Source organism: Baudoinia panamericana, assembly GCF_000338955.1.
Source record: "Baudoinia panamericana UAMH 10762 unplaced genomic scaffold BAUCOscaffold_12, whole genome shotgun sequence".
NCBI lineage: Eukaryota > Fungi > Ascomycota > Dothideomycetes > Mycosphaerellales > Teratosphaeriaceae > Baudoinia > Baudoinia panamericana.
The window spans coordinates 615797-636139 of NW_006911268.1; the positions used below are offsets into that span (position 1 = coordinate 615797).

At 54.3% G+C, this 20343-nt stretch overlaps 14 protein-coding genes across 14 annotated transcripts; 7 read left to right on the plus strand and 7 right to left on the minus strand.

Moving 5' to 3' along the window:
• The first annotated feature begins 186 nt into the window (after positions 1-186).
• On the plus strand, positions 187-1377 carry BAUCODRAFT_264283 (uncharacterized protein). Its single transcript, XM_007681962.1, has one exon. The coding sequence runs from the start codon at positions 344-346 to the stop codon at positions 1253-1255; it is 912 nt and encodes a 303-aa protein (XP_007680152.1). The 5' UTR covers positions 187-343; the 3' UTR covers positions 1256-1377.
• On the minus strand, positions 1378-2305 carry BAUCODRAFT_264292 (uncharacterized protein). Its single transcript, XM_007681963.1, has 3 exons — positions 2267-2305; positions 1703-2024; positions 1378-1618 (listed from the first exon to the last, which is right to left on the minus strand). The coding sequence occupies exons 2-3, from the start codon at positions 1995-1997 to the stop codon at positions 1500-1502; spliced, it is 414 nt and encodes a 137-aa protein (XP_007680153.1). The 5' UTR covers positions 1998-2024; positions 2267-2305; the 3' UTR covers positions 1378-1499.
• Positions 2306-2560: 255 nt separating this feature from the next.
• On the minus strand, positions 2561-3009 carry BAUCODRAFT_264566 (uncharacterized protein). The gene is made up of 2 exons (XM_007681964.1): positions 2871-3009; positions 2561-2814 (listed from the first exon to the last, which is right to left on the minus strand). The coding sequence occupies exons 1-2, from the start codon at positions 2878-2880 to the stop codon at positions 2606-2608; spliced, it is 219 nt and encodes a 72-aa protein (XP_007680154.1). The 5' UTR covers positions 2881-3009; the 3' UTR covers positions 2561-2605.
• Positions 3010-3084: 75 nt separating this feature from the next.
• Positions 3085-4558, minus strand: BAUCODRAFT_264297 (uncharacterized protein). Its single transcript, XM_007681965.1, has one exon. It carries the CDS (start codon positions 4274-4276, stop codon positions 3092-3094), a length of 1185 nt encoding a protein of 394 aa, XP_007680155.1. The 5' UTR covers positions 4277-4558; the 3' UTR covers positions 3085-3091.
• A 281-nt stretch (positions 4559-4839) lies between these two features.
• Positions 4840-6242, plus strand: BAUCODRAFT_27183 (uncharacterized protein; the record flags this gene model as incomplete). The annotated part of the gene is made up of 4 exons (XM_007681563.1): positions 4840-5271; positions 5327-5846; positions 5906-6183; positions 6240-6242. 4 exons carry the CDS (start codon positions 4840-4842, stop codon positions 6240-6242), a joined length of 1233 nt encoding a protein of 410 aa, XP_007679753.1.
• Positions 6243-6397: 155 nt separating this feature from the next.
• On the plus strand, positions 6398-7587 carry BAUCODRAFT_264299 (uncharacterized protein). The gene has a single exon (XM_007681966.1). It carries the CDS (start codon positions 6643-6645, stop codon positions 7426-7428), a length of 786 nt encoding a protein of 261 aa, XP_007680156.1. The 5' UTR covers positions 6398-6642; the 3' UTR covers positions 7429-7587.
• Positions 7588-7745: 158 nt separating this feature from the next.
• On the plus strand, positions 7746-8998 carry BAUCODRAFT_125817 (uncharacterized protein; the record flags this gene model as incomplete). The annotated part of the gene is made up of 5 exons (XM_007681967.1): positions 7746-7827; positions 8048-8410; positions 8464-8615; positions 8682-8762; positions 8816-8998. The coding sequence occupies 5 exons, from the start codon at positions 7746-7748 to the stop codon at positions 8996-8998; spliced, it is 861 nt and encodes a 286-aa protein (XP_007680157.1).
• Positions 8999-9198: 200 nt separating this feature from the next.
• BAUCODRAFT_151255 (uncharacterized protein) lies at positions 9199-9829 on the minus strand (the record flags this gene model as incomplete). Its single annotated transcript, XM_007681968.1, has 2 exons — positions 9199-9265; positions 9321-9829. 2 exons carry the CDS (start codon positions 9827-9829, stop codon positions 9199-9201), a joined length of 576 nt encoding a protein of 191 aa, XP_007680158.1.
• Positions 9830-10507: 678 nt separating this feature from the next.
• Positions 10508-11699, plus strand: BAUCODRAFT_133780 (uncharacterized protein; the record flags this gene model as incomplete). The annotated part of the gene is made up of 3 exons (XM_007681969.1): positions 10508-10882; positions 10952-11286; positions 11360-11699. The coding sequence occupies 3 exons, from the start codon at positions 10508-10510 to the stop codon at positions 11697-11699; spliced, it is 1050 nt and encodes a 349-aa protein (XP_007680159.1).
• Positions 11700-11716: 17 nt separating this feature from the next.
• Positions 11717-13469, minus strand: BAUCODRAFT_37776 (uncharacterized protein). Its single transcript, XM_007681634.1, has 2 exons — positions 13234-13469; positions 11717-13170 (listed from the first exon to the last, which is right to left on the minus strand). Exons 1-2 carry the CDS (start codon positions 13349-13351, stop codon positions 11849-11851), a joined length of 1440 nt encoding a protein of 479 aa, XP_007679824.1. The 5' UTR covers positions 13352-13469; the 3' UTR covers positions 11717-11848.
• A 34-nt stretch (positions 13470-13503) lies between these two features.
• BAUCODRAFT_264305 (uncharacterized protein) lies at positions 13504-14567 on the plus strand. Its single transcript, XM_007681970.1, has 2 exons — positions 13504-13795; positions 13850-14567. Exons 1-2 carry the CDS (start codon positions 13722-13724, stop codon positions 14514-14516), a joined length of 741 nt encoding a protein of 246 aa, XP_007680160.1. The 5' UTR covers positions 13504-13721; the 3' UTR covers positions 14517-14567.
• A 401-nt stretch (positions 14568-14968) lies between these two features.
• Positions 14969-16402, minus strand: BAUCODRAFT_52795 (uncharacterized protein; the record flags this gene model as incomplete). The annotated part of the gene is made up of 2 exons (XM_007681714.1): positions 14969-16163; positions 16230-16402. Coding segments are annotated over 2 exons (1368 nt in total), but the record flags the coding sequence as incomplete, so codon positions are not given.
• Positions 16403-16712: 310 nt separating this feature from the next.
• On the minus strand, positions 16713-17951 carry BAUCODRAFT_264308 (uncharacterized protein). Its single transcript, XM_007681971.1, has one exon. It carries the CDS (start codon positions 17788-17790, stop codon positions 16882-16884), a length of 909 nt encoding a protein of 302 aa, XP_007680161.1. The 5' UTR covers positions 17791-17951; the 3' UTR covers positions 16713-16881.
• Positions 17952-18163: 212 nt separating this feature from the next.
• On the plus strand, positions 18164-18985 carry BAUCODRAFT_27192 (uncharacterized protein; the record flags this gene model as incomplete). Its single annotated transcript, XM_007681564.1, has 4 exons — positions 18164-18172; positions 18227-18290; positions 18350-18429; positions 18491-18985. 4 exons carry the CDS (start codon positions 18164-18166, stop codon positions 18983-18985), a joined length of 648 nt encoding a protein of 215 aa, XP_007679754.1.
• Between the last annotated feature and the right edge of the window lie 1358 nt (positions 18986-20343).

Consider the following 20343-nt stretch of genomic DNA (forward strand, 5'->3'; position numbering starts at 1 on the left):
AGCCGCTATTCGTGTTTGATACAGTATTCTAATGACACATCAAGAAAGAAGGACTCGGAACCCTTTGTCGCCCTCACAATGCTAAATGCAGGGAATGCTGTGCTGTTGCGTCTGCCTCAGGCTCGGAAGCTGTGTTCCAGCCAGCAAGACCCCTCGACCCCATCTGATTAACTTCCTCGTGAATAGTGCAGGTGTATACAATAACAACGCCCGTGTAGTCAAAGGCGGGTGTTCTCTGACCGCCAGTATGATGGTTACTCGAACGATATCTGCCATAACAAGGGTGATCGTGTACTAAATTTGGAATCAGGATATCTGCAGCAGGCTGTCAGAGTCTGTCAAAATGTTCACTGCTCTCAACTCTACAGCGGGCCTTAAACGAGGACGTGATGCCGACGACGAGCCATCGCAGAATACCGGACCTTACAGCAAGAAGTCTCGGCCTACCACAACGGCGGCAGCCTCCGGATCATGGCACGATTCGGTCATCGACACGCCCACTGGGAGTTCTCAGAAGCCAAAGTACGATAGCGATGACCAGTCTTCAATGATGTCGGAGCCTGGCAGCCCGCAAGACCTCGATCAGTCTTCGGCAGATGACATGGAAGTCGAAATGGAAGACGCCGCGTTCTCTCAATCACCAGAAGAGAGCTTTGTTCCCGGATTGAAAGGTCCTCTTAGCAGCAGCCCATGGCGTGAACGAGTGCAGAGCCGTGATCGGGTAGCCACACCGTTCGGCGCTCACCCAAGGACCTCAGCAAAGCCGCTGCAAGTCCGCACTGGTGTCAAGCAGCACATTCGGCGACGCCACCCGCAAGTAGACAACTCAGATCACTTAGAGGTACCGTCGCCGATCGACGAGGATGAGGTCCCAACCCCACCGTCTGCAGCAGAGGCAGCAGGCTCGCAACTGTCGATGCTTAGTGTGAGCGACATGGATATCGAACCATCCGCTGATTTGCCATCCATCACGATCGATCCGGCATCGCGCAGCCTGCAGCTCGATGGGCGACCTGACTCGACATCACCGGGTCTGGAGGTTATGGGCGGCATGTCTATGGAAGGGATGGTGCGGAAGCAGAGGCAACGGAGTGGAGCGCAAAGCAACGGCTCCGTTTCTCCGGTACGACCCGTGGTTGACAGAGAGATGGATGGGATGGGCCAGGCTAGGCGTGGCATTAGCATTGGCTATCGAGCCGACTGCATGAAGTGTCAGATGCGCGTACCAGGGCACATGAACCACTTCACGGTGTAGCCACGGCCGACTTCACGACTGATAACAAAGACTATGATTCATGATGGGCGGCTTTCTCTCAGCGATAGGCGTAGGCAGGCGTTATCTTACTGCTATTGTTCATGCTCTGCGGCATAGGTGTCTTTCTATTCCTTCCGACAAACTGAAAATGCCTGTATAGAGATAGTTCAGCGAACGCACTCCCACTATGTCTAATGCTGTGTACAAGGTGCTTGAAGACCCTGCTGCCTACGAGCCCTCAACGTCAGCCATTCTTCTCCTGCGCCTCCCTCCACTCATGCTCGAGGATTCCCAAAGCGATACCGTCCCACCATCTCCCGTCTCGCCATACCTGCTCCCTGAAAACACCCTCCTTCTTGAAACCTAGCTTCTCATACAACCTCACAGCACCGTCGTTGAACCCAAACGCCTGGAGTGAGATCCTATGCAATCCCGCGATCTCGAAACCCCACCGCAGTCCCCACTTGATCACCTCGCTGCCGTAGCCTTGACCCTGATAAGCCTGCACAATCTGGATCCCGATCTCGGAATTGCGCCAGTGTGCCACCTGCGGTGGGAGTCTACTCAGGTGAAACACGCCAATTGGGATGGGTTTGCTCTGCGAGTCCGGCGCCGGCAAGCAGACGATCACGCCCAGCAGCGCTTCCTCCATCATCTTTAGGTAGTTTTGTACTCCTTTCTTAGTAGGAGGAACGTGAAGCATGCCGTTGGCTTGGCGAAACGAGACAGAATCCTGCTGCATGTTGAAGATGAAGGCTTCATCATCGCCCTTTTCGGTTGGGTCAGCAGCCCGGTAAATAAGTCGCTCGGAGCGGAAGAGGTCTGCGGTGGCCATGACAAGATGGAAAATAGGTCAACAAGGCGGGAAACCGAAGCGTGAAAGGAGATATATAACTGTAGCGATAGCTGCAGCCTGGCGACTTATCTTCGCACCGTGGGGCTACTATACAAGACAATACAACCTGCCTAAAACGGTATTCTTCAAGCGAATGAACCCCGTATGATACTCACATCTTTAAAGCGACAGCAGCAGTGAGTCACGGTTGTTGCTGCGGAAGAGTGCGACGCCTAGCGCACAGTACAACATAAGCAATAGGAGCCCTCGGAGCTCGCAACTGAGCGCACAGACTCTGGGCGGGCGGAAACTGCCGCCGAAATGCTTCTCGCCGCCACGTGTTGACACACGACATTGGAGGGAGACCATCACGACAATTGTTCAAGGCATATGTGTTGGCTACCGGCACGACTGCTTCAAGCTACTGTGCACGAAGCAGCTTGGCTGGCCATCGAGCCGCTCGGTGTTGTGTCGCATCTCTGGTCTCGCCGCCGTACGGGTCAGAGCATCTTGATTCACATCAAACCGCCATATTCTTTGCCGGAGCCTTCGCGCTCGCCTTGGGTATCTTCCTTGTAGTAGTCCTTTATCTTGCCTTCTAGCTTCTTCCCTTCACTTTGTGGCTTAGACTGCTGCTGCAACTGCTCGGACGACGTAGCTTCTTCGCCTTCTTTCTTGTGATGGTGGGTTATCTTCTCCATTATACCCTCCTCCTTGTGGTGATCTGTGGCCGTCAGCGCCTACGACCTTCGCTGTAATTGACACCGTCGATCAACTTGCCCTGCTCCATGCCGCTTCACAAGGTGGACAATTTCCACGGTGTCAAGCGATGGTATTGCGCTCAATTGATGAACTCAGTTCAGGTCATGTATGTAAACTACTCTATGGGACAGCAGTCATGTACGCCACACTCTTATGAATTCAATGACGTGCATCTCTGGAGCTGCACTGTCCGTTTGAACGGAGGATCACCGCAGCTATTCTAGTCGAAAGCCAATTCATCACAGCTCTACCGGGTAATCCGTCGTCTCGATCTTTTCCGGTAACTTCATGCCGTTCTGCTGCCGCACCTCATCCATCACCCTCATGATCACCAGACTCTCTTCAAGATTCTCATACCTGCCTTCTTTTCTACCGTCTCTAAGCGCATACGCACATTCGTCGGCCTCCCAAAACATGCCTTGACCCTCACCTTCCTCTTGCCAGCCACCGCCGAAGCCGTTCTTCCAGCCGCTGCCCTTTCCAGGACCAGGTTGCGGCCAATGCTTCTCCTCGACCGTTCCGTCGTTCAGCACGAGCTTCGTGCGCGTAGGTCTGTACGCCGGGTGGAAGACTTGCACCTCACCAAGCTCGCCTTGCACGCGAATGGCAGGTCCAGCTGAGCCTTTACCGTCGGGATCGGCATGTGTCCGCATACCGGTGGTGGCGATGCCATGTGCCTCGCCTCTACTGTCTGTGGGCGGAAAGTCCAAGATCATGGTGGTCTGCTCGTCAGTGCCGAGCTTGTACTTGCGCATGAAACTGAGCACTTTCGGTGGCTTTGGGTTCTTCTCCGTGGTATACAGGGTTTGAAAGATCCAAGTGAGCGCGTAGATACCCAGATCAAGTAAGGCTCCACCGGCTAGATCAGGATTTACCATACGGTGGCCGTCATCGAAGGTTTTCTCGGGAATCATCGTTTGGCTCAGATCTGCGTAGGCCCTGCTCACAGGTCCGATCTTCCCAGAAGTGATGACCTCGCGAACATAGATCGAAAGTGGAAAGTAGCGTGTCCACACGGCCTCCATTAGGAATAAGTTCTTCTCCTTGGCTTTCTTGATTAAAAGTTCGCACTGCGCCGCATTGGTCGTGAACGCCTTCTCGCAGAGCACGTTCTTACCAGCTTCTAAGCAAAGCATGGCGTTCTGATAGTGGTGACTGTGAGGTGTTGCGACGTAGATGATGTCCACATTGGGGTCCTTGACCATCTCCGCGTACGAGCCATATGCTTTCGCAGACTCCGGCGCCCGGACCTCCTTCAAGAACTTCTGCGCACGGTCGGCGGAAGAGGACGAGGCAGCTGCCACCACAACATGCTCAATGTCCTTGACGCCACGGCACTCTGGGTTCGGGTAGAGGTCCCGCGCGAAAGTCTCCGCGATGCCTCCAGTGGCAAGAATGCCCCATTTCAGCTGAAACTTGGACATTGTGGCGTATAATCTTCTGACGCTGGACTGTGGAGGAGTAAAGGCAGGGGAAAACTTGTGTGTAAGAAAGGAGGGATTGGCAATGGACGAAGCTCTTCAAGACAGTCGGGCAAACCAAGCCATAAGAGGAAGCTTACCTGTGCAGGCTCTCGACTTGACTGTGGGTCTCACGTTTGCGGCCAGCTACACGGTGGTTTGGCGGCTAATAGCTGCTGAAATGATTTTCCGCAGACAGCTCCGTAAGCTTTCATCCTCGACAAAGGCGTCTCTTTCCCTCACCAGCTTTGGTGGAGGCTTGCAATGATGTCAAGGCGGGGTCAATGGCGCCGGTGGTGGAGAGCGGAGAGTGCACCGGGGAAGGATGGCCGATGGAAAGCGTGCCGACTTCCAGTCCTCCTCTTCCTGCGATTGATGTATTGCGCGACGGTCTGCTCGGCCTACGTGCCGCACTTACCGATCGGCAATTGTGCAGCTGAAGACGGCTGCGTAGGAACAGCGTACAAGTAGGCCTCCGTGAGTTGATTCCATCTTCTGTAAGCGTCTCCTACACATTCGCCGTCCAGATGGTCCCGAAAGCCCAACCATTTCGCATTGCGGTTGTTGGAGGAGGAATTGGTGGTCTATTTGCTACTCTTGCGATCCACCATCATTGCAGTGCCGCCGGCGTGCCTGTGCGCATCGATGTGTACGAACAAGCCGCGCAATACAAGGAGATAGGGGCCGGCGTTGGCCTAGGTGTCAATGCGGCACGTTTGATCCACAAGCTTGGCTTCGGCGACAAGCTGAACGCCATTGCTGGCCACAGGACCGGAGTATGGATCACCTTTCGGCGGTTCGATAACAGCGAGGAAGTTGTTACTATACCGGTGAACGACAATCAGACCATACGGCAAGCGCCATGCGCACGGTCAGCGTTGCTGGACCTCCTGAAAGGGACAGTTGAGGCAAGAGAAGCTGCTACGCTGCATACAAAGAAGTCTTGCAGGCGCGTTGAGGTACGGGAGCATATTCTGCGTACTGATTGAAACGTGATTGTTGAGTGGTTTGCAGGATCTTGGCGATGCTGTCCGCATTCACTTCGAGGATTCTACCACCGCCGAAGCCGATATAGTCATTGCCTGCGATGGCATACACTCACCTATTCGCAACCAATTTCACGTCGACAAGCCGATCTTCTCCGGTACGATTGCCTACCGCGGCGTGATCCCGATACCATCGCCTTCTTCCTGGCCGTTTTCAAGCTACAGCGTCTTGTGGCTTGCAAAGCACAAGCACTTTCTGGTGTTTCCAATCTCGGGCAACACCGAGCTGAACATTGTGGCTTTCGTGACCAAGTCACCAAGTGAGACTGCTGACGTCAAGGAAAGCTGGACAAGCGTCTGCGACCGGAAAGACGTTGAAGAAGACTATGCTGGTTTCGACGATGTTGTCCAGAAGGTGATCAGTCTTTTGCCGGAGCAGCCGTCGAAGTGGAAGATTACGGACCGTGAGCCGCTTGATTGCTGGCAATACATGGGTGGGAAGGTCCTGTTGCTAGGTGACGCGGCTCATGCTATGCTTCCGCATCTTGGTATGGCAACAAGCGTCCCAACACTGCGGCAACTGTAGGCTGACGATCACTCGGTGTAGGGGCCGGAGCCGGCCAAGCAATTGAAGACGGCTGGGTACTAGGCCGTGCACTTAGCGAGCATCTGTCGGGCTCTGGGAATAAGCACTTTGCCTCTCTCGCCAGCACCGCACAGCTGTATCAGGACGTCCGGCTACCGCGAGCACAAAAGACTCAAAAGACCTCTCGTATGGCAGGAGACACTTACGAGATGCAGACGGAGGACATGCTGAACAAGACTTTCGAGGAGTGCATTCCTATCATCGCTGAGCGCACACGCGAGAGAATGAAGTTTGTTTGGGTATGTCGATCCGCATGCTAAGCTTTCGTGACTAACGTGCTGACGTGAGCTCACAGTGAGTCTACGAGGACTAAGGAAATTCTCGACTTTGCGTCGCACACCTCGGTATCGTGACACGAAGCAAGACTGACATGAGTTTCGTGTGTATAGGGAACAAGATCTCGATGAACTCTACGAGACGGCGCGTGACCAGCAATAGCCGGTTACAGAATCAATAGCGCCAAGCTCGTACGAAGGCGCTCCGGGCACCAATTGCAGGCCGCAACCAAGCATTTCTCCCGCCGCTCTCAGCACGCAACCCTGCAGTGACAGGTGCCGCTTCTAATAATGTCTGGCGAGCTGCAGCCCCGCATGGAAGCTCAGCTGCCATAGTACGCCACATACCCAGCTCTTATACTATACAGCTGGTCACCAGTCCAAATATGCAATCCCTTCGACGCAGTCGTGTTGGATGCCACCATGGGTTCTGACTTGCCACTCGAAGCCTCAGCGCCCTGGAAATGTCGCGCAGAAAGCTATTGGATGATCCTTCAGCTGCAGAACCCGCTACCTGTAGATATCTATGATCAGTTAGAAGCGGAGCATCCGGCATGCACAACCGCTGGCTTCAAAGGCGGTTACGGCATGGTCATGGTCGTGCGTTACTCTGACACACCCGTGGGATCATACGACGAGCTCGCGATTATTCCTGGTAACTTCAACGTCAAGGGTGGCAGTCTAGACGGTCAAGCAAAGCTGCGAGTGACTCGCATCTACGTCTCGCAGAAAGACACGACGTACAACGGCCGGCGGAACTGGAACATACCCAAGCATCTGGCTCGATTCGAGTTCTCGGCTCCGCCAGTGGCAAAAGGTAGCTCGCCACCCAAACAGCTCACTGTCTCCGTCTACCCTCCAGACTCCGAGGATGCCAACGCGAAGCCCTTTTTCAGAGCTACCTTCGCGCCCATCAGCTACCTACCCGCATTCCCGCTGTCGACCAGCTATATGCCACTTGATATGACGATCGTTCAACCGCCCATACCGGCGGGAGAGGACAGCATATTATGTGGCACAGACAAGTGGGTGAGGTTCCAGACAACTTTTGCCACGAGCCGAGCGTATCTCATGCGTGCGACAAACGAAGACGATTATGGTAAGGTGAAACAGGAAGGATGGTGGCCGAGAGTGAAGCCATGGTCGACCGGTTTCTGGCTCGAAGAAGCTGTGCTGGATGTCTCTACGCTTGAGGAGGAGTGGAGTTGAGCATCACAACTTATTTGCGTAAGATAGCAGTGTAGAAGCGTTACATTCCTGGGAAGTGCTTGTCTCGGCATGCATCATCGTCGTGGTACAACACAGAGCGACAACCCCGCTTGCTTTCACACGTGGCGCATTCGCTCCTTCCTTGTCCCGCAACGTGGAACGCACTTTCCCTTGGCTGCACCCGACGTATTAGATGAGTGGCTCCGTGTGACCGACCGATTGAACATTCAAGTCAGGACTTCCAGACCTTTTCTTTGACACATTCCGAAGCCGAAAAGCAGACACAGTTCTGCAAACTGGCAGTCCAGCTAGCCACGATGCTGTCCCGTGCAGGACCAGCACTAGCTCGCCCCACCACGACAGCTCTTCAAACTGCCCGATTGGTGAAACAAACTGCGCGTCTTGCGGCTAAGGACGCTATTGTTACTCGGCCTCTAGCGACCATCACGCAGGCAGAAGAGAATACACTGCGCAAGAAACCAAGCGCGATAGCTCAGCGCTTACCAGATCCAGATACCGTTCACGCTCCTCACCGATTCCGGGAGTTCGAGGTACATGCGGCAGGCGAACAAGATTCTAAGCCAGAAGCTGACCGGCGGAACATAGCTCGATAATAGAGTGTTCATCGTCACAGGTGGTGCGCAAGGTCTCGGCCTGACACTTGCAGAAGCTCTTGTCGAAGCAGGCGGCCATGTATACTGTCTTGACCGTCAGAGCGAACCATCCAAGAGCTTCCTCGACACCAAGGAGCGGCTGGCACATCGCTTCGAAGGAACTCTCCACTACCGCAAGGTCGACGTGCAGTATGCTGCGGAGGTAGATGATGTTGTGTCAGCTATCGCCAAGGAGCATTCGCGACTCGATGGACTGATCGCCGCAGCTGGCATACAGTATGTGAAGCCGGCTTTGGAGTATCCGCCGAATGAGGTCCCGAACATGATGAACGTCAATTTTGGCGGCGTCTTCCTGAGTGCTGTCAGCTGTACGTGAGCACGTGAGATTGCGTTAGCGATTAGATTGTTGACCAGTAGACAGGTGCGAAGCAGATGGTGAAGTACAATACGCCAGGTTCCATGGTTTTGATCGGCTCGATGAGCGGGCTTAATGCCAACAAGGGTTTCACCTCAAGTGTGTACAATTCCAGCAAAGCTGCCGTAATCCAGCTTGGACGTAACCTTGCAATGGAAGTATGTTGCAACAGATCTGACAGATGCGCAATTGATTGCAGAAGGCTAATACGTTCCGCTTAATAGTGGGGCAAGATCATTTCTGCCGACGGCGAAAGGAAGGCGATCCGCGTCAACGTGCTTTGTCCAGGCAACATCATGACCCCAGTTCGTACCGTGACCCACCCAGTGTAGGTGACTTTACTGACGCTGTTGCACAGATGGTCGAGAAGAACTTCGCGGACGATCCAGGTCTCAAGAAGATCTGGGAGGAGGCGAACATGATGGGACGTATCTCGGAGATGCACGAGTACAGAGGCGCAGCGCTCTTCATGCTGTCTGATGCAAGCTCGTTCATGACTGGAAGCCACCTAGTCATCGACGGCGGATACACAGCCTGGTGATTTCCTCGTGCTCTAGCGCCAGCAGGGGAAAGCCTGCATGCATGTTGCCAAGCATGCTAGGGCTCGCATGAGGCGGCGCAGTGGGCACTTCGTTATAATGGGGATGTATGCGGTTCAAGCATTATCGAGCCAGGTACTTGAGACAGACGGAGCGGTGGCGATTGTTACCAGCCAGACCGCTCATTGCAGTCCAGGCGAGCTTACTCCTGTTTGGCTCCGTTCATAACGAGCTGCAGTACTAGGAAGCCAGCAATGGCCCACCAGTACCTGCTTGTTCTTAGCCACCGCGTATCACAGAACATTCGACAAGCACAATACTTACTTCTGCAAGAAGGTTTTTTCTGGTTCCTTGTCACCCACGGTGCCGTCTGGGTTCAAAACCACAGGCTTGTTCAAGTGCGGAGTAGGCCCGGGTTTGATCTTCATTACTTCCACGCTCAAATCATCCTTCTTGTTCGAGGTCTTGCTGCTCGTGCCATACTCCAAGGTCTTGAAACCGAGGTGGTACACCTCACCGTCACTGTTGAGGTGTAATTGAAGCTTCTTGTCCCTCCCTGGAGCAAGGTTCGATGCAGAGGTTGCAATGCCGGACCATGACCCTGATGGATGATAGAAGCCGACTCTTACAACGTCGTCATTGTCTGCTACGGACAGAGGGGTGTAGCTCTTGATGGTCGCCGCCGTGGAGTTGTAGGAGATTCTGGCTAGGGACTGTGACTTGACTGCGGATACAGGCCAAGCGAAGATGTCTACGGTGTGCTCCTGGCTGACACCGGAACTCAGATGACACAAAAATGCCAAGAGCAGGGCTAGTGCAGTAGTTGTCCGCATCGTTCAAGGTGTAGCACGTTGTTTGGAGGGCCGGTTGAGAAGCAAGATGACATGAAATGGGCCGACAGGCGCCGGCAGAACACCGGACCTCGCTCAGTGGTCACAACTCTCTCGACATCATCACGTACGCAAGTCGATCCAAGTCGTCCTCTAGGGACACATCAGGGAGGAGCGGACGCTTCTCTCAGCGCTCGAATATTGTTGGAAGTCGAGCTTAACGCTTTCGCTAACTGTATCAAGAGGTGGTTGCGCCTTACAAAACCCCGACTAGGACCCATTCTTGTGTCGTCGTGATCCTTCGTGGCCATCTGCAACGCTGATTGACTCTGGGTGTACTGAACTCCAACCACTGAGCTGTGCCGCGACTAGTCTGTTGATCTTTCTTACGCTTCAGGTCCACTGGACCCATCATACCATCTCCATACGCCTGTGCCTCCGGCATGACATCCGGTCGCAACCACGACAACATCCTGTTCGATCTGTGTCCGAGCCACATGAAGTGTATTCCCACTTTGGCAAGGACTACGAGACACAATATGCTCCTTGCCGGAGACAGGAAGTATATATAATGCGACCCTCTACCCTCTTTCTCTCAGCAGAGACAGAATTCCAGCATCTCTCGGTCACAGTATTCGGAACTCGCTCATACCTTCCCATTGTCAAGCTGAAAGAATTTCGATGAGGACGCCCTTTATCGTGCTAATAGCACTCTGCGCTGCTTGCCTAACGACAGCAGCTCCCGCCGCACAACCATGGGCGGATTACGTGCCTGGTCAGACGCCGTTATATAACAGTTACACCGGCAAAGCCGCTCCGTTTCCCGGTGGTCTTACAGGCGCCATCCTCCCAACCTCAAGCGGCGCACCAGCAGCCGATGATCTATTGTTCCAGAACCTCCTTGCAGCCGAGTGGATCGTCTTCTCCCTCTACCAGCAAGGCGTCGAAGCGTTCAACGTCAGCAGCTTCACTTCCTTAGGCTACCCAAACACTACCTACGATCGCATCACTGAGATCCGAGACAACGAGGCTGGGCACTTGAACATCTTTTATGATGTAAGTGGATGGCTGCCCACCTCCTGGCTATACAATGCGCAAGCGCTCGGTCCCTGACCGGATCATTAGGAGATTAGCAATGCCTCGATCAAACCAGGACCCTGCAAGTACGACTTCTACTTCACCGGCCCTGAAGAATGGCTTGCCGTTCAGGTCCTGGTAGAGTTGACTAGCATGGCCTTCCTTACCGGCTTCGTTCAAGAAGCGCAGACAAACTCCACTCGAGCAGCCCTTCTCGCCATCGCTCAGACAGAATCGCGGCACAACACCTGGGCGCTCATTGACATCTGGAACACCGATCCATTCGCCGGTCCAGCTGACACCATTTCCCCTTACGCAAACCAAGTCCTGAAGCTCGCGGGCGGTTTCGTCGTCAATGGGAGCTGTCCAACAGAGAACCCTCCGTAAGCACAGCCATGCATACTCCCATCCGGCTCGCTCGGGACATAACTGACCCTCCTACTCATCAATCTGTAGGTTCCCAGACCCAGGCCAGCATCTCCCGTCCATGAGCTTCAATGGCACCGGCGCCGTCGGTACCGAGATTGACATCATCTTCCCCACCTCTCAGCCTACTTTCAAGAACGGCACGGACTACTACATGGTGTACTTCCACGGTCTCCTCAATGTCAGCTTGCCGTACGATCCGGTGATGCACACCTCAATAGTACCCAACTTCGATGCGGGAAAGGGGCTTGTTGTTGCAGTCATTGCAGACGCGGAGGGAGCCCCGACCATGGAGAGTGTCGTCGCGGGCCCACTCATGTTGATCGAGCAGCCGGCGGTACTCACGCAGAGCCTGGCACCATTTGAGTGAACGGGCATCTACTGGGTTGGATTTTAAAGGAGAAAGAGGGTTGGCATTGACTTGCGGTTGAAGATTTTAGGATTGTCCGTATACACCATTAGAGGAGGTAGCAACCGTTGAATCATATCACGTATTGGTAATTGGCAGGACCATCGCTCTTATCCCATGACGATAAGGTCGGCACACGGCTGCACGCCTGCTCTGACCTCCATCCACCCACCTCTCTCTATCCTAATGATTTTGCCATCCACGCATACCCTTCGCCACCGCGCGTCGTCTTCGTCGAAATCTATGCGCAGACCGTCTATATCTTCGTACTGCAACTTCGTATCCTCGACATGCTTGCCGCCTTGGTAGGCTTTAGTCATCAATTCCATAGCGTCTTGCCCGCTCATTGTGCTGAAATACACTAGTCGCAGCTTTCCGTCGAGCGGCTTGGCCGCTGGGCTAATGGTGAAGCCCTTTTCAAGATGCGAGACGAACGTAGCGAGGACGTAGGCGTGCTCTTCACTATCAAGTGGCTGCCACATGGGCGACCTCCCCGTCGATGGACGCAGCACGGACACCTTTCCTCTGTACGCGTGCGGTGGCGAGCCATCGGCCGGAAACAGAGCTTCCTTAGCCGCCATCTGAAAGCGTTCGGCGCCGAACTTACGGTACTCGTACGTATCGCTGTCGGCCACCAAAGTAGCGTGAAGTCCCCACGAACAGACCACGGCTCCGTGCACAATGGGCGTGCCGTTCATGATCTGCAGCTCCCGCTCGTCTCGGCCTTCGTTAACGAGCTGCCGAGCGGCTGGGGAGAAGCTTGCTCGGAACAGCGGCAACTCCTTAGTGTGGCCTTGCAGAAGGTTCCTAAGACCTAAAGTATTGTCTTTCGTGATTCCGCTCGAATGAGCCATAGCGTTGCCCGTGCCAAGCGGCAAGAGAGCGATATTGGGCTTCACGTAAGTGCGGGTATGATCCTTCAGATACAGTCCATTAACAACATCAACCAGGCCGCCGTCTCCGCTGAGCAAGATGATGGCTTGTGAAACGCGTTGATTGGCCTGCGCCAGGAAGACGTCCCGTGTCAAGTCCGTGACGGTCCATTCTGAGGTGGTGACATGGAGGCTATAGTTGTGAACGGTTGGACAGATGTGATGGAGCATCGGCTTGACCAGCAGTTCCCAGACGCTCTCGGCCTGCCCCATGCCGGACCCGGTGGAGACAACAATGTGAAGGTTGGGTGGCTGGCCATTGTCCTGTCGGAGCTGCCAGCAGGCCTCGCCAGGCGGCTGGTGGTCGTGCACAAAAGCGAGAGGTGGTTTGGTGAGCACAAGTGAGCAAAATACTACAGGCGAGGTTCTCAAGGCATCCTTGTCCTTGGCGGCGGGATTGGGCTTCACATACAGCACGGTGTAGTCGTTGGGCAAGTGCGCGTGAACCGGTAAGGCTGAAATGATGTCTTGGTTCGCTATCTTACCCTTCGCCTCGGTCTCTGGCATGGAAAGATCATCAGCTTCGTATCAGATCAGATGCTGTAAGATTGGGACGTTCTTACCAATCTCCCGCCATGCAAGCTCTCTCACTCCATCGTTCTCGGCGTAGGTGAAGCTTACTGGGCGCCCATCAACCTTGCCAATGTGTTCTGATGGCGAAGATGGTTGATTGCCCATCATCGCAGAGCGAAGCCTTTCCACACATAGCGATCAGTCCGAAGAACGCTGGGTGATCGTTTCACGCATGATATAGAGATAGAGTTGGGTCTCGCATCTACGCTGCACTCATTGTCACGTCCGACCAGGATAGCATTGACTAAGCCAGCTCCTTCCCTTTTCGAGCTTCCGTCTAAGCCATCCTCGACGCTCAGCCTGATGCGCATTGGCATATATCGTTGCACATCTCAACCCATACACAGCGCTGCCACCTTGGCCGTTGTTGGACAGAATAAACCAGTCTACTTGCCTTGCTCAATATCGACTTCACATCGATCACTTCAGCTGTTACGGATCACCCGGCTCAAGCGCATGAGGCAGCATTAAGAGAGCAATGGCCGCTGGCTGGGGTATTTTCTTGGTTGTGTTGGTGATTGTTGTAGTGCTTGGTGCTGCTGGCTACATACTGTGAGCTCTATCACGTCCGCCCACACTCGATGTTTCTGGCTCACTGTTCGGCAGCTACGCGCATTACCGGGCACGCCGGCTAGGTCTCCCACCACCCAGCCTCAACCCGTTCGCCCGCAACCGACGAGAGAACTCTTCGTATCGAGCACCTACGCCCGCCCCCAGCGGTGTCGTAGGCTGGGTGACGGACAAGTTCAGCGCTCTGCGCAACAAGCGCACGGCTGGCGGTGCGTATGAGAGCTCCGGTTACGGCGGCGCAAGAGGTGCGGATAGAAGCCATCGTGGTTTCGGTCCGCTCGATCCCGATGAAGCTTGGGATGCGCGGGTAGACAACGAGGCAGGAGGCTACTATGAGGAGCAGGAGCTGGGTCTGCAAGATCCAGCTCACGGCCCGTATGCAGGCGGCGGCTATGGTGAAGTGGGCATTGGTGGCATTGAGGAGGGTCGCGGCCGGAGCAGATCACGACAACGGGAGCTCGATGCGAGGTACGATGAGGAAGTGCATGGCGGCGCAAAGCAAGGAGGACAGGGCATGTTGAATCCATTTGGTGATCACAATGAGGCGCCGAGCTTGCGCAGCATCTCTCCACGACCGCATGTAGAGACAGACCCGCGGTCGAGCGCAGGTACGCATGGCAGGAACAACGCCAACCTGGGCGCGGCCGGAAGCGCGGACAATAGTCCCACAGAAAGGCGAAGTATGTTTCGAGAAGACGTGTAAGAAGGCTGTATACCTACTATTTAGCGGCCCGGCGTTGGTGTTCACGATTCAGAAAATGCATCAGGTCAGGCCTTCCATAGGCATTGACTTTACTATCAATGTCACCCAGCAAGTGCGGCATACGGGTTACCAGCCAGAGAACCTCCGCCTGCATCTTCATTTTCGGCTTCGGATATGCCGTCTTGCGAGGCGGCTATGTCGAGCTCGTTTCTCTGCTCTTTCGCGGCCTTGCGCTTGCGCTTCTTCTTCCGCGGCGTCTCGTCTGGCCTCCAGTCTGAACCAAGCTCAAGGATCAAGTGTTCGAGCAGCCGCTTCCACCTTGAATCTGTGCCATCGTCTGGCCTAAAAAGATCTGCAAGCTTGGGCATATCTTCGGACAGATGAGCACTGCGGTCTACTTCGCTCGCTTGATCACTCTCACGCCCATTAACGGAATTCGCATATCGTACAACTTGTGCAAGTATACGCCAGGAGTAGTACGCTGCTTGGTAGCATGCACTGAGGTGAATGACTGGCCATTGACTGGTTTGCTGCCCTTGCAGTACGACGCGGAGAGCGTCCAGAGAAGGGCGGCTCATGCCTTCTACGCGCATATCCCTTAGCATGATTTCAGCAACGTGCATTCTCCATCGGTCAACAACAGGAAGCGTCTCTACATCAGTGAGCGACCTCGGATCCAGACTCAGCGGGGGTGCGGTTCCTGGGATGTCCTTCCACTCCGTCATAGGCACCTTCACTATGGATGTCCGTGACCGTCGGTACTCCGAAACTTCGACTCGTGGATAACCCAAAGCTGAGAACAACATCTCGTAAGCATATTGGCGCACTTGGGTGCCAATATTCCATGCTGTAGCTCTGAGCGGGTCATCTAGGAGAAACGGTAAAGACATAACGACCTCTGGTGGCGCAACTTCGACCGCACTGTCTTTGACCTGGCAGATCAGCTCGCTGACTCTTGCATCTGTAGCTTGGAGGAGTTGTCGTTCCCGCTGGTCGATGAGGAGTGTTGCATAAGTCTCTGACTCGCCATGGAGACAGTAGAGCTTCGCGAAGTCTCTGTACAGTTGATCCTTCTTTGTCCTACCTTTTTCGACAAGCGATCTTGCCTTATTGACGCCGCATTGCGGGTCCAGGTAAAAATGAAATGCGATCTCCGTCACATCTGCGCGGTGTAGCTTTCCGGCTATGGAAGCGGGCCATACCACGTCTGCTAGAAGCACTTTCTGCCCGGCTGCACTTCTCCAAGACAGTCCCTTCAGCGCCACAATCCTGGTAGACTTACCGTGAGGGTAGACAACCAAATCGGAGTCGTTTGAGAAGATAGCGACCTTTTGCGCGGGATGCTGTTCACAAGCGTCCCTAGCAGCTGCCACGCAAAAAGGGTCGGCTTCTCCAGGTACGAGATAAGTCACGGCACTGTATCGACTGCTCACAAGTGCTTCCTGAACTGCAGCAACAAGGAAGGCAGGGATGAGTCTCTGCCGTGATTGATGAAGCAGGCCGGCACCATTCGGTCCCACCTTTCCGAGGAGTACCTGTTCATGTCGTGCCCGGTATGCGTCTAGGTTCTTGGCATATGCTGTCAGGCGGTTATATCTTGTTGTCCGCTTCTCAGCGGGTAACGCGCCGTCGAAGATGACTGCTCCGCTACGCAATGTTAGTCCTACGATCGTCTATACGTCACACCAAGCGTAGAGCGCAATGTCGACTCACATTCGGACACCATACTGTTCGAGACAGTCCATCCATTCGATAGCCTTTGTTGCATAGTCTGCGTAGGTGGATAGGGGACCGATCGTGTTCGATGAAGTACTGTTGCTGGCTCGCTGTTCCGATTCTACCTCCTGGTAGATATGATGGGCAAAGTTTGGACCGTCAATGATCGCATACGTGTGACAATCGTCGCCTGAAGCGCCTATCTGAACCCCAACATCGACGAGATTGGCAGCTTCCAGACGGTGCCATAATCCTGGTATGCCCATAGTGACGAGTACTTCTCGGCTGTCGTGGATGTGCGGCAGCCGCATGAAACATGGTGTCGTCCACAAGCAGTACTGCGACTATGAAATGCTTGACAGGACAATGGGCGCCGCAAAGGGCCGAGCGGAAGTGGCGATGGAAGACTGGACAGGACTATACAGGACATTGTCTGGTGATATCGACCAACAGCCGCTTGCGGAAGGCGGTCGACATGTATGTTGAGCAAATCCAATTTGGCTGGTGGCAGCCAAATGTGTGGGAGAATGCGATGGCGCCGGCCGACTCTTGCATGCGCACGGTCCACCTCAGAGTCGGTATGGGTATTTCTTACACTATCGAAACATGACACTACAGCCTATGCAAGTCTGAATCCGACATCACTCCGTCACATCCACTGTCCCACAAGCGGTATGCGCTGGTACATCTGATCGTAGAGTCTGCCGATGTAGCCAGGGGCTAGACCTCCCTTTCCGACTACACCAAAACCTCCAGCCATCCACAAACCAGTCACTGTAGCGGTTATGCCGTTGATGATATACCACCTTCGTTTCTTGTACATCTGCCTCTCCCCACCCTGCGCGGTGACTTGATCCGGCGTCCAGCCCAGCCACTTCGCCCAACCCCAGGTAATGTGCGATACTCCAATGGAAATAAGCGCGGTGAAGCCAGCATAACTGACTACTGGATGTTTCGCGAACGCATGGCTGACATAGCTGAGATTGACGTTCGACTGACCACCAGGAAATTGGTTGGGTATGGCGCGATTGATGAAGATATGACCCACCAGGAGCCAGACGAAAGGGTAACCCAGTTGACTGATGCCTGATACTTTTGGCCAGAACTGCGAGCTGAGAAAGCTTGTCTTTCCGCCGTACCGCTGCGCATTTATATTTCTTCGCACAATCCTCAGTGCTACGCCGGATATCACATGCGCCCAAAGTGGGATGATCACTAGTAATGGCTCGGCCGGCAGTCCTTGGTAGTATGGCCGTGTCAGAAGCAGATAACGTTCGCTCTCCGGCACGCTGCGTGTGACGAGTGGTATTATAGAGGTGTTCGTGATGTGCGCGAGGCCGAAGGCGGTAAAGACATAGCTTGAATACTTCTGTATCCGTGATAGGTACCAGACAGGAGAGTGTTGTGATAGCCCAAGCGTGGCGGATCGCTTCGGTTGTGCAGGGTTCTCGGTGTCATCTGTACTGCCGAAGTATCCATCCTTGATCTCCTGAGGCGTGTCTTCTACCGGTGATGGCTCTAGCTCGAGTAGACCTGAGTCTCTATCGTAGCTCGCCATGGTCACGTTCAGGCTGGTAGTGTTGCTAGTGCTCGATCTGTGCTCTTTTTGCCGCTGCGACGTACTGCCCGTTAACTTTTAACGTCGGCTACTCGAGCAGTGCGCCCAGTCTCCTACACTGAGAACCTCTGTTATCTGCCTCGAGCGAGTGGAGCGATCTACAGTCGTAGCGGTCGGAGTGAAATCCGCTCGCTTTCCATTGGCTGCGCATTCACCACTCAACCCAAGCACATACATGAACATCCATTTGCGGAGATCAGTAGACGCATGCCCACTCTTGTCACCTTTGACTCGCGACTGAATCGACTCGTGCAGAGGAATACGCTGGCAGTCTACAGCATCAGAAGTGACAGCACACGACGTGATCTGCATTATGGCTCCAGTAAGCGATGCCCAACCCTCTACTTGATGGCTCACAAACTAACCATGTGTTCAGAGAGGGCAAACATTGCCGCAGGCGGCCACAGAGTCCGCGCGAGAAGCTCGAAAGTCCTTTTTCTGTAGGTCGCTTCTGAGGTCATGCTGTTTAACGAATCTAGTCTGACCACCGGACTTCCAGGCGAACTATGTCAGAAGGGCTACGCTCGAATGAACGACTTCGAAGCTCACGAAGGCTCCTATGACCACCAACATCGGAAGGTACGTCCGCTGCAGATTGGCTTGTCTCGCAAGGGATAACTGTTATTAACGCCACAGCTAGCGCCTTAAGGAGATGAAGCAACTTACCAAGGATCCGAACGCGGCGTCTAAGGCTCGCGATGCAGAACGGAGAGCCAACGAAGAGGCTGGTTTGAAGTCCATCAATCTCAGCCTTCCCGCCTCAGTCCCTGGAACCACGAAGAAGAAGCCAGTATTTAAGAGCACCCTTCAACCGCACAATGCCGCCGTACTAGGCCAACAAGCGCCGGTCACCAGCCAAGACTCCAGTATATCGCGCGCCGTCGACGAGGCCTGGCTCAAGGAGTACAATGCGGATCCAAGCCAGATGGTGGCGAATGGGTGGGCCAATGAAGCATATGATCCCCGCTTTCCGTCTATCTGCGCAGCATGCAACGGGCAGTGCAGCGGTCATGGCAACTACGATCCAAAAGAAACGCTTGAGCAGTGGCGTGAGCGAACTAAAGCCGAACTGGAGCAGTGGGCGGTGTATTTGCATGGACTCGCATCTGCTGGCAATGCAGAGCTTCGTGGCTAAAGGCCTCCATGTCCACGACTGCATCCGCACACTTGGCTGCTATTGCAGCATCAGCATTGGACCAGCTGGTGTTGTTACAGGTAAGCCATGCCTACAGCGCCGCCGCTTGTCGAACGTGACAAGGCAGCCGCACAAACTTCATGCTGTGACGCCCATGTTACAAGGTCATGAGCATACTTCCCCAGTCGCCACCATCACGGGCATTTCAGTGACCCACCAGTATGAGTGGCCTACCACGGCTTGACGGCTGCACTTACTGCATAATGGGACGCCACGATGGAAGAAGTTTCCGCAGTCAGATCACTGCATGGTTTGGATGTTATTAGCAGCAAATCTGGTTAGGCCGCTGCACGACTCCGTACGGACACATGGCGCAGATTCGTACCAACGACATCAAGTCTCGAAGAAGGGTTCGAACTGGTCCAGGGAGCTTAGACATAGGGACCATTGGCCTGTAACTCAACATGGCAGGAGCCTGGGCAGGCACATGACTCCGAGGGCATGCGGGAAGAACACATGATGTCTTGCACAGCACCGATGGTAGAAGAGGACGCAGAAAGCGAGCTGGCGTGAAAGACTGGTGGTTAGCAAGCCGTTTACTCGTAGTAAAGTAGTGCTCCACGAGGGCGCCTTCTTCCGCTGTCAGACAGTGATGACGAAAGCAGTCAAAGGCCTTATGGGCAGCTAAACAGGAGCTGATGAAGCTGAGAAGGCTAGTGGACGAGTCGTGCTGCGAATGATGCGCACGTTGCTTGGGAGCAGGAAGGCGCGAAAAGGTGCGGGAGATTGAGCCGGTGTTTACGCTGGCACGGCTTGTGGACAAAAGGCAGAAACGGAGTGAGACTTATGGCCGCCATGTCGCGTTGGTCCATATGTTGGTACGCAACCGCAACGGCACAAGAGCCTGGTTGATGACTCTTACGCTCTCTGGGAACAGTATTGCACTGAAATGACATAGTTAAATCTGCTGTTGAGGAAGATATCGAGACGTCAATATATTGTGAAGACTGAAGTCTTAGTTCGACCATGTCTTTATGTCACAAGCGTGTGGCGGGGGGACCTTTTCCTCTAGGTCTCCGCGCTTCCCTCGCTGCGCTGCCACAGTCCTCTTGCTTGCTTCACTACAGTGAGCCCGCTCAGCCAAATCGCCGTACAAGTTGGTTAGTATGACCCCGGAGTTTCTTCACAGCTTCACGGCCTTTGGCGCGAACACACCACTCTTCCAACACTTACCGCCTGCACTTTTTCCCGTCTTTGCGACGCGACTACCGCTTGTTTCGCCTGGTTCTGCGGTCGCGTCATGGCACCTGACGACTTCATGTGTCGTTATCATCATCGACCTCACTTCATCGACTGAC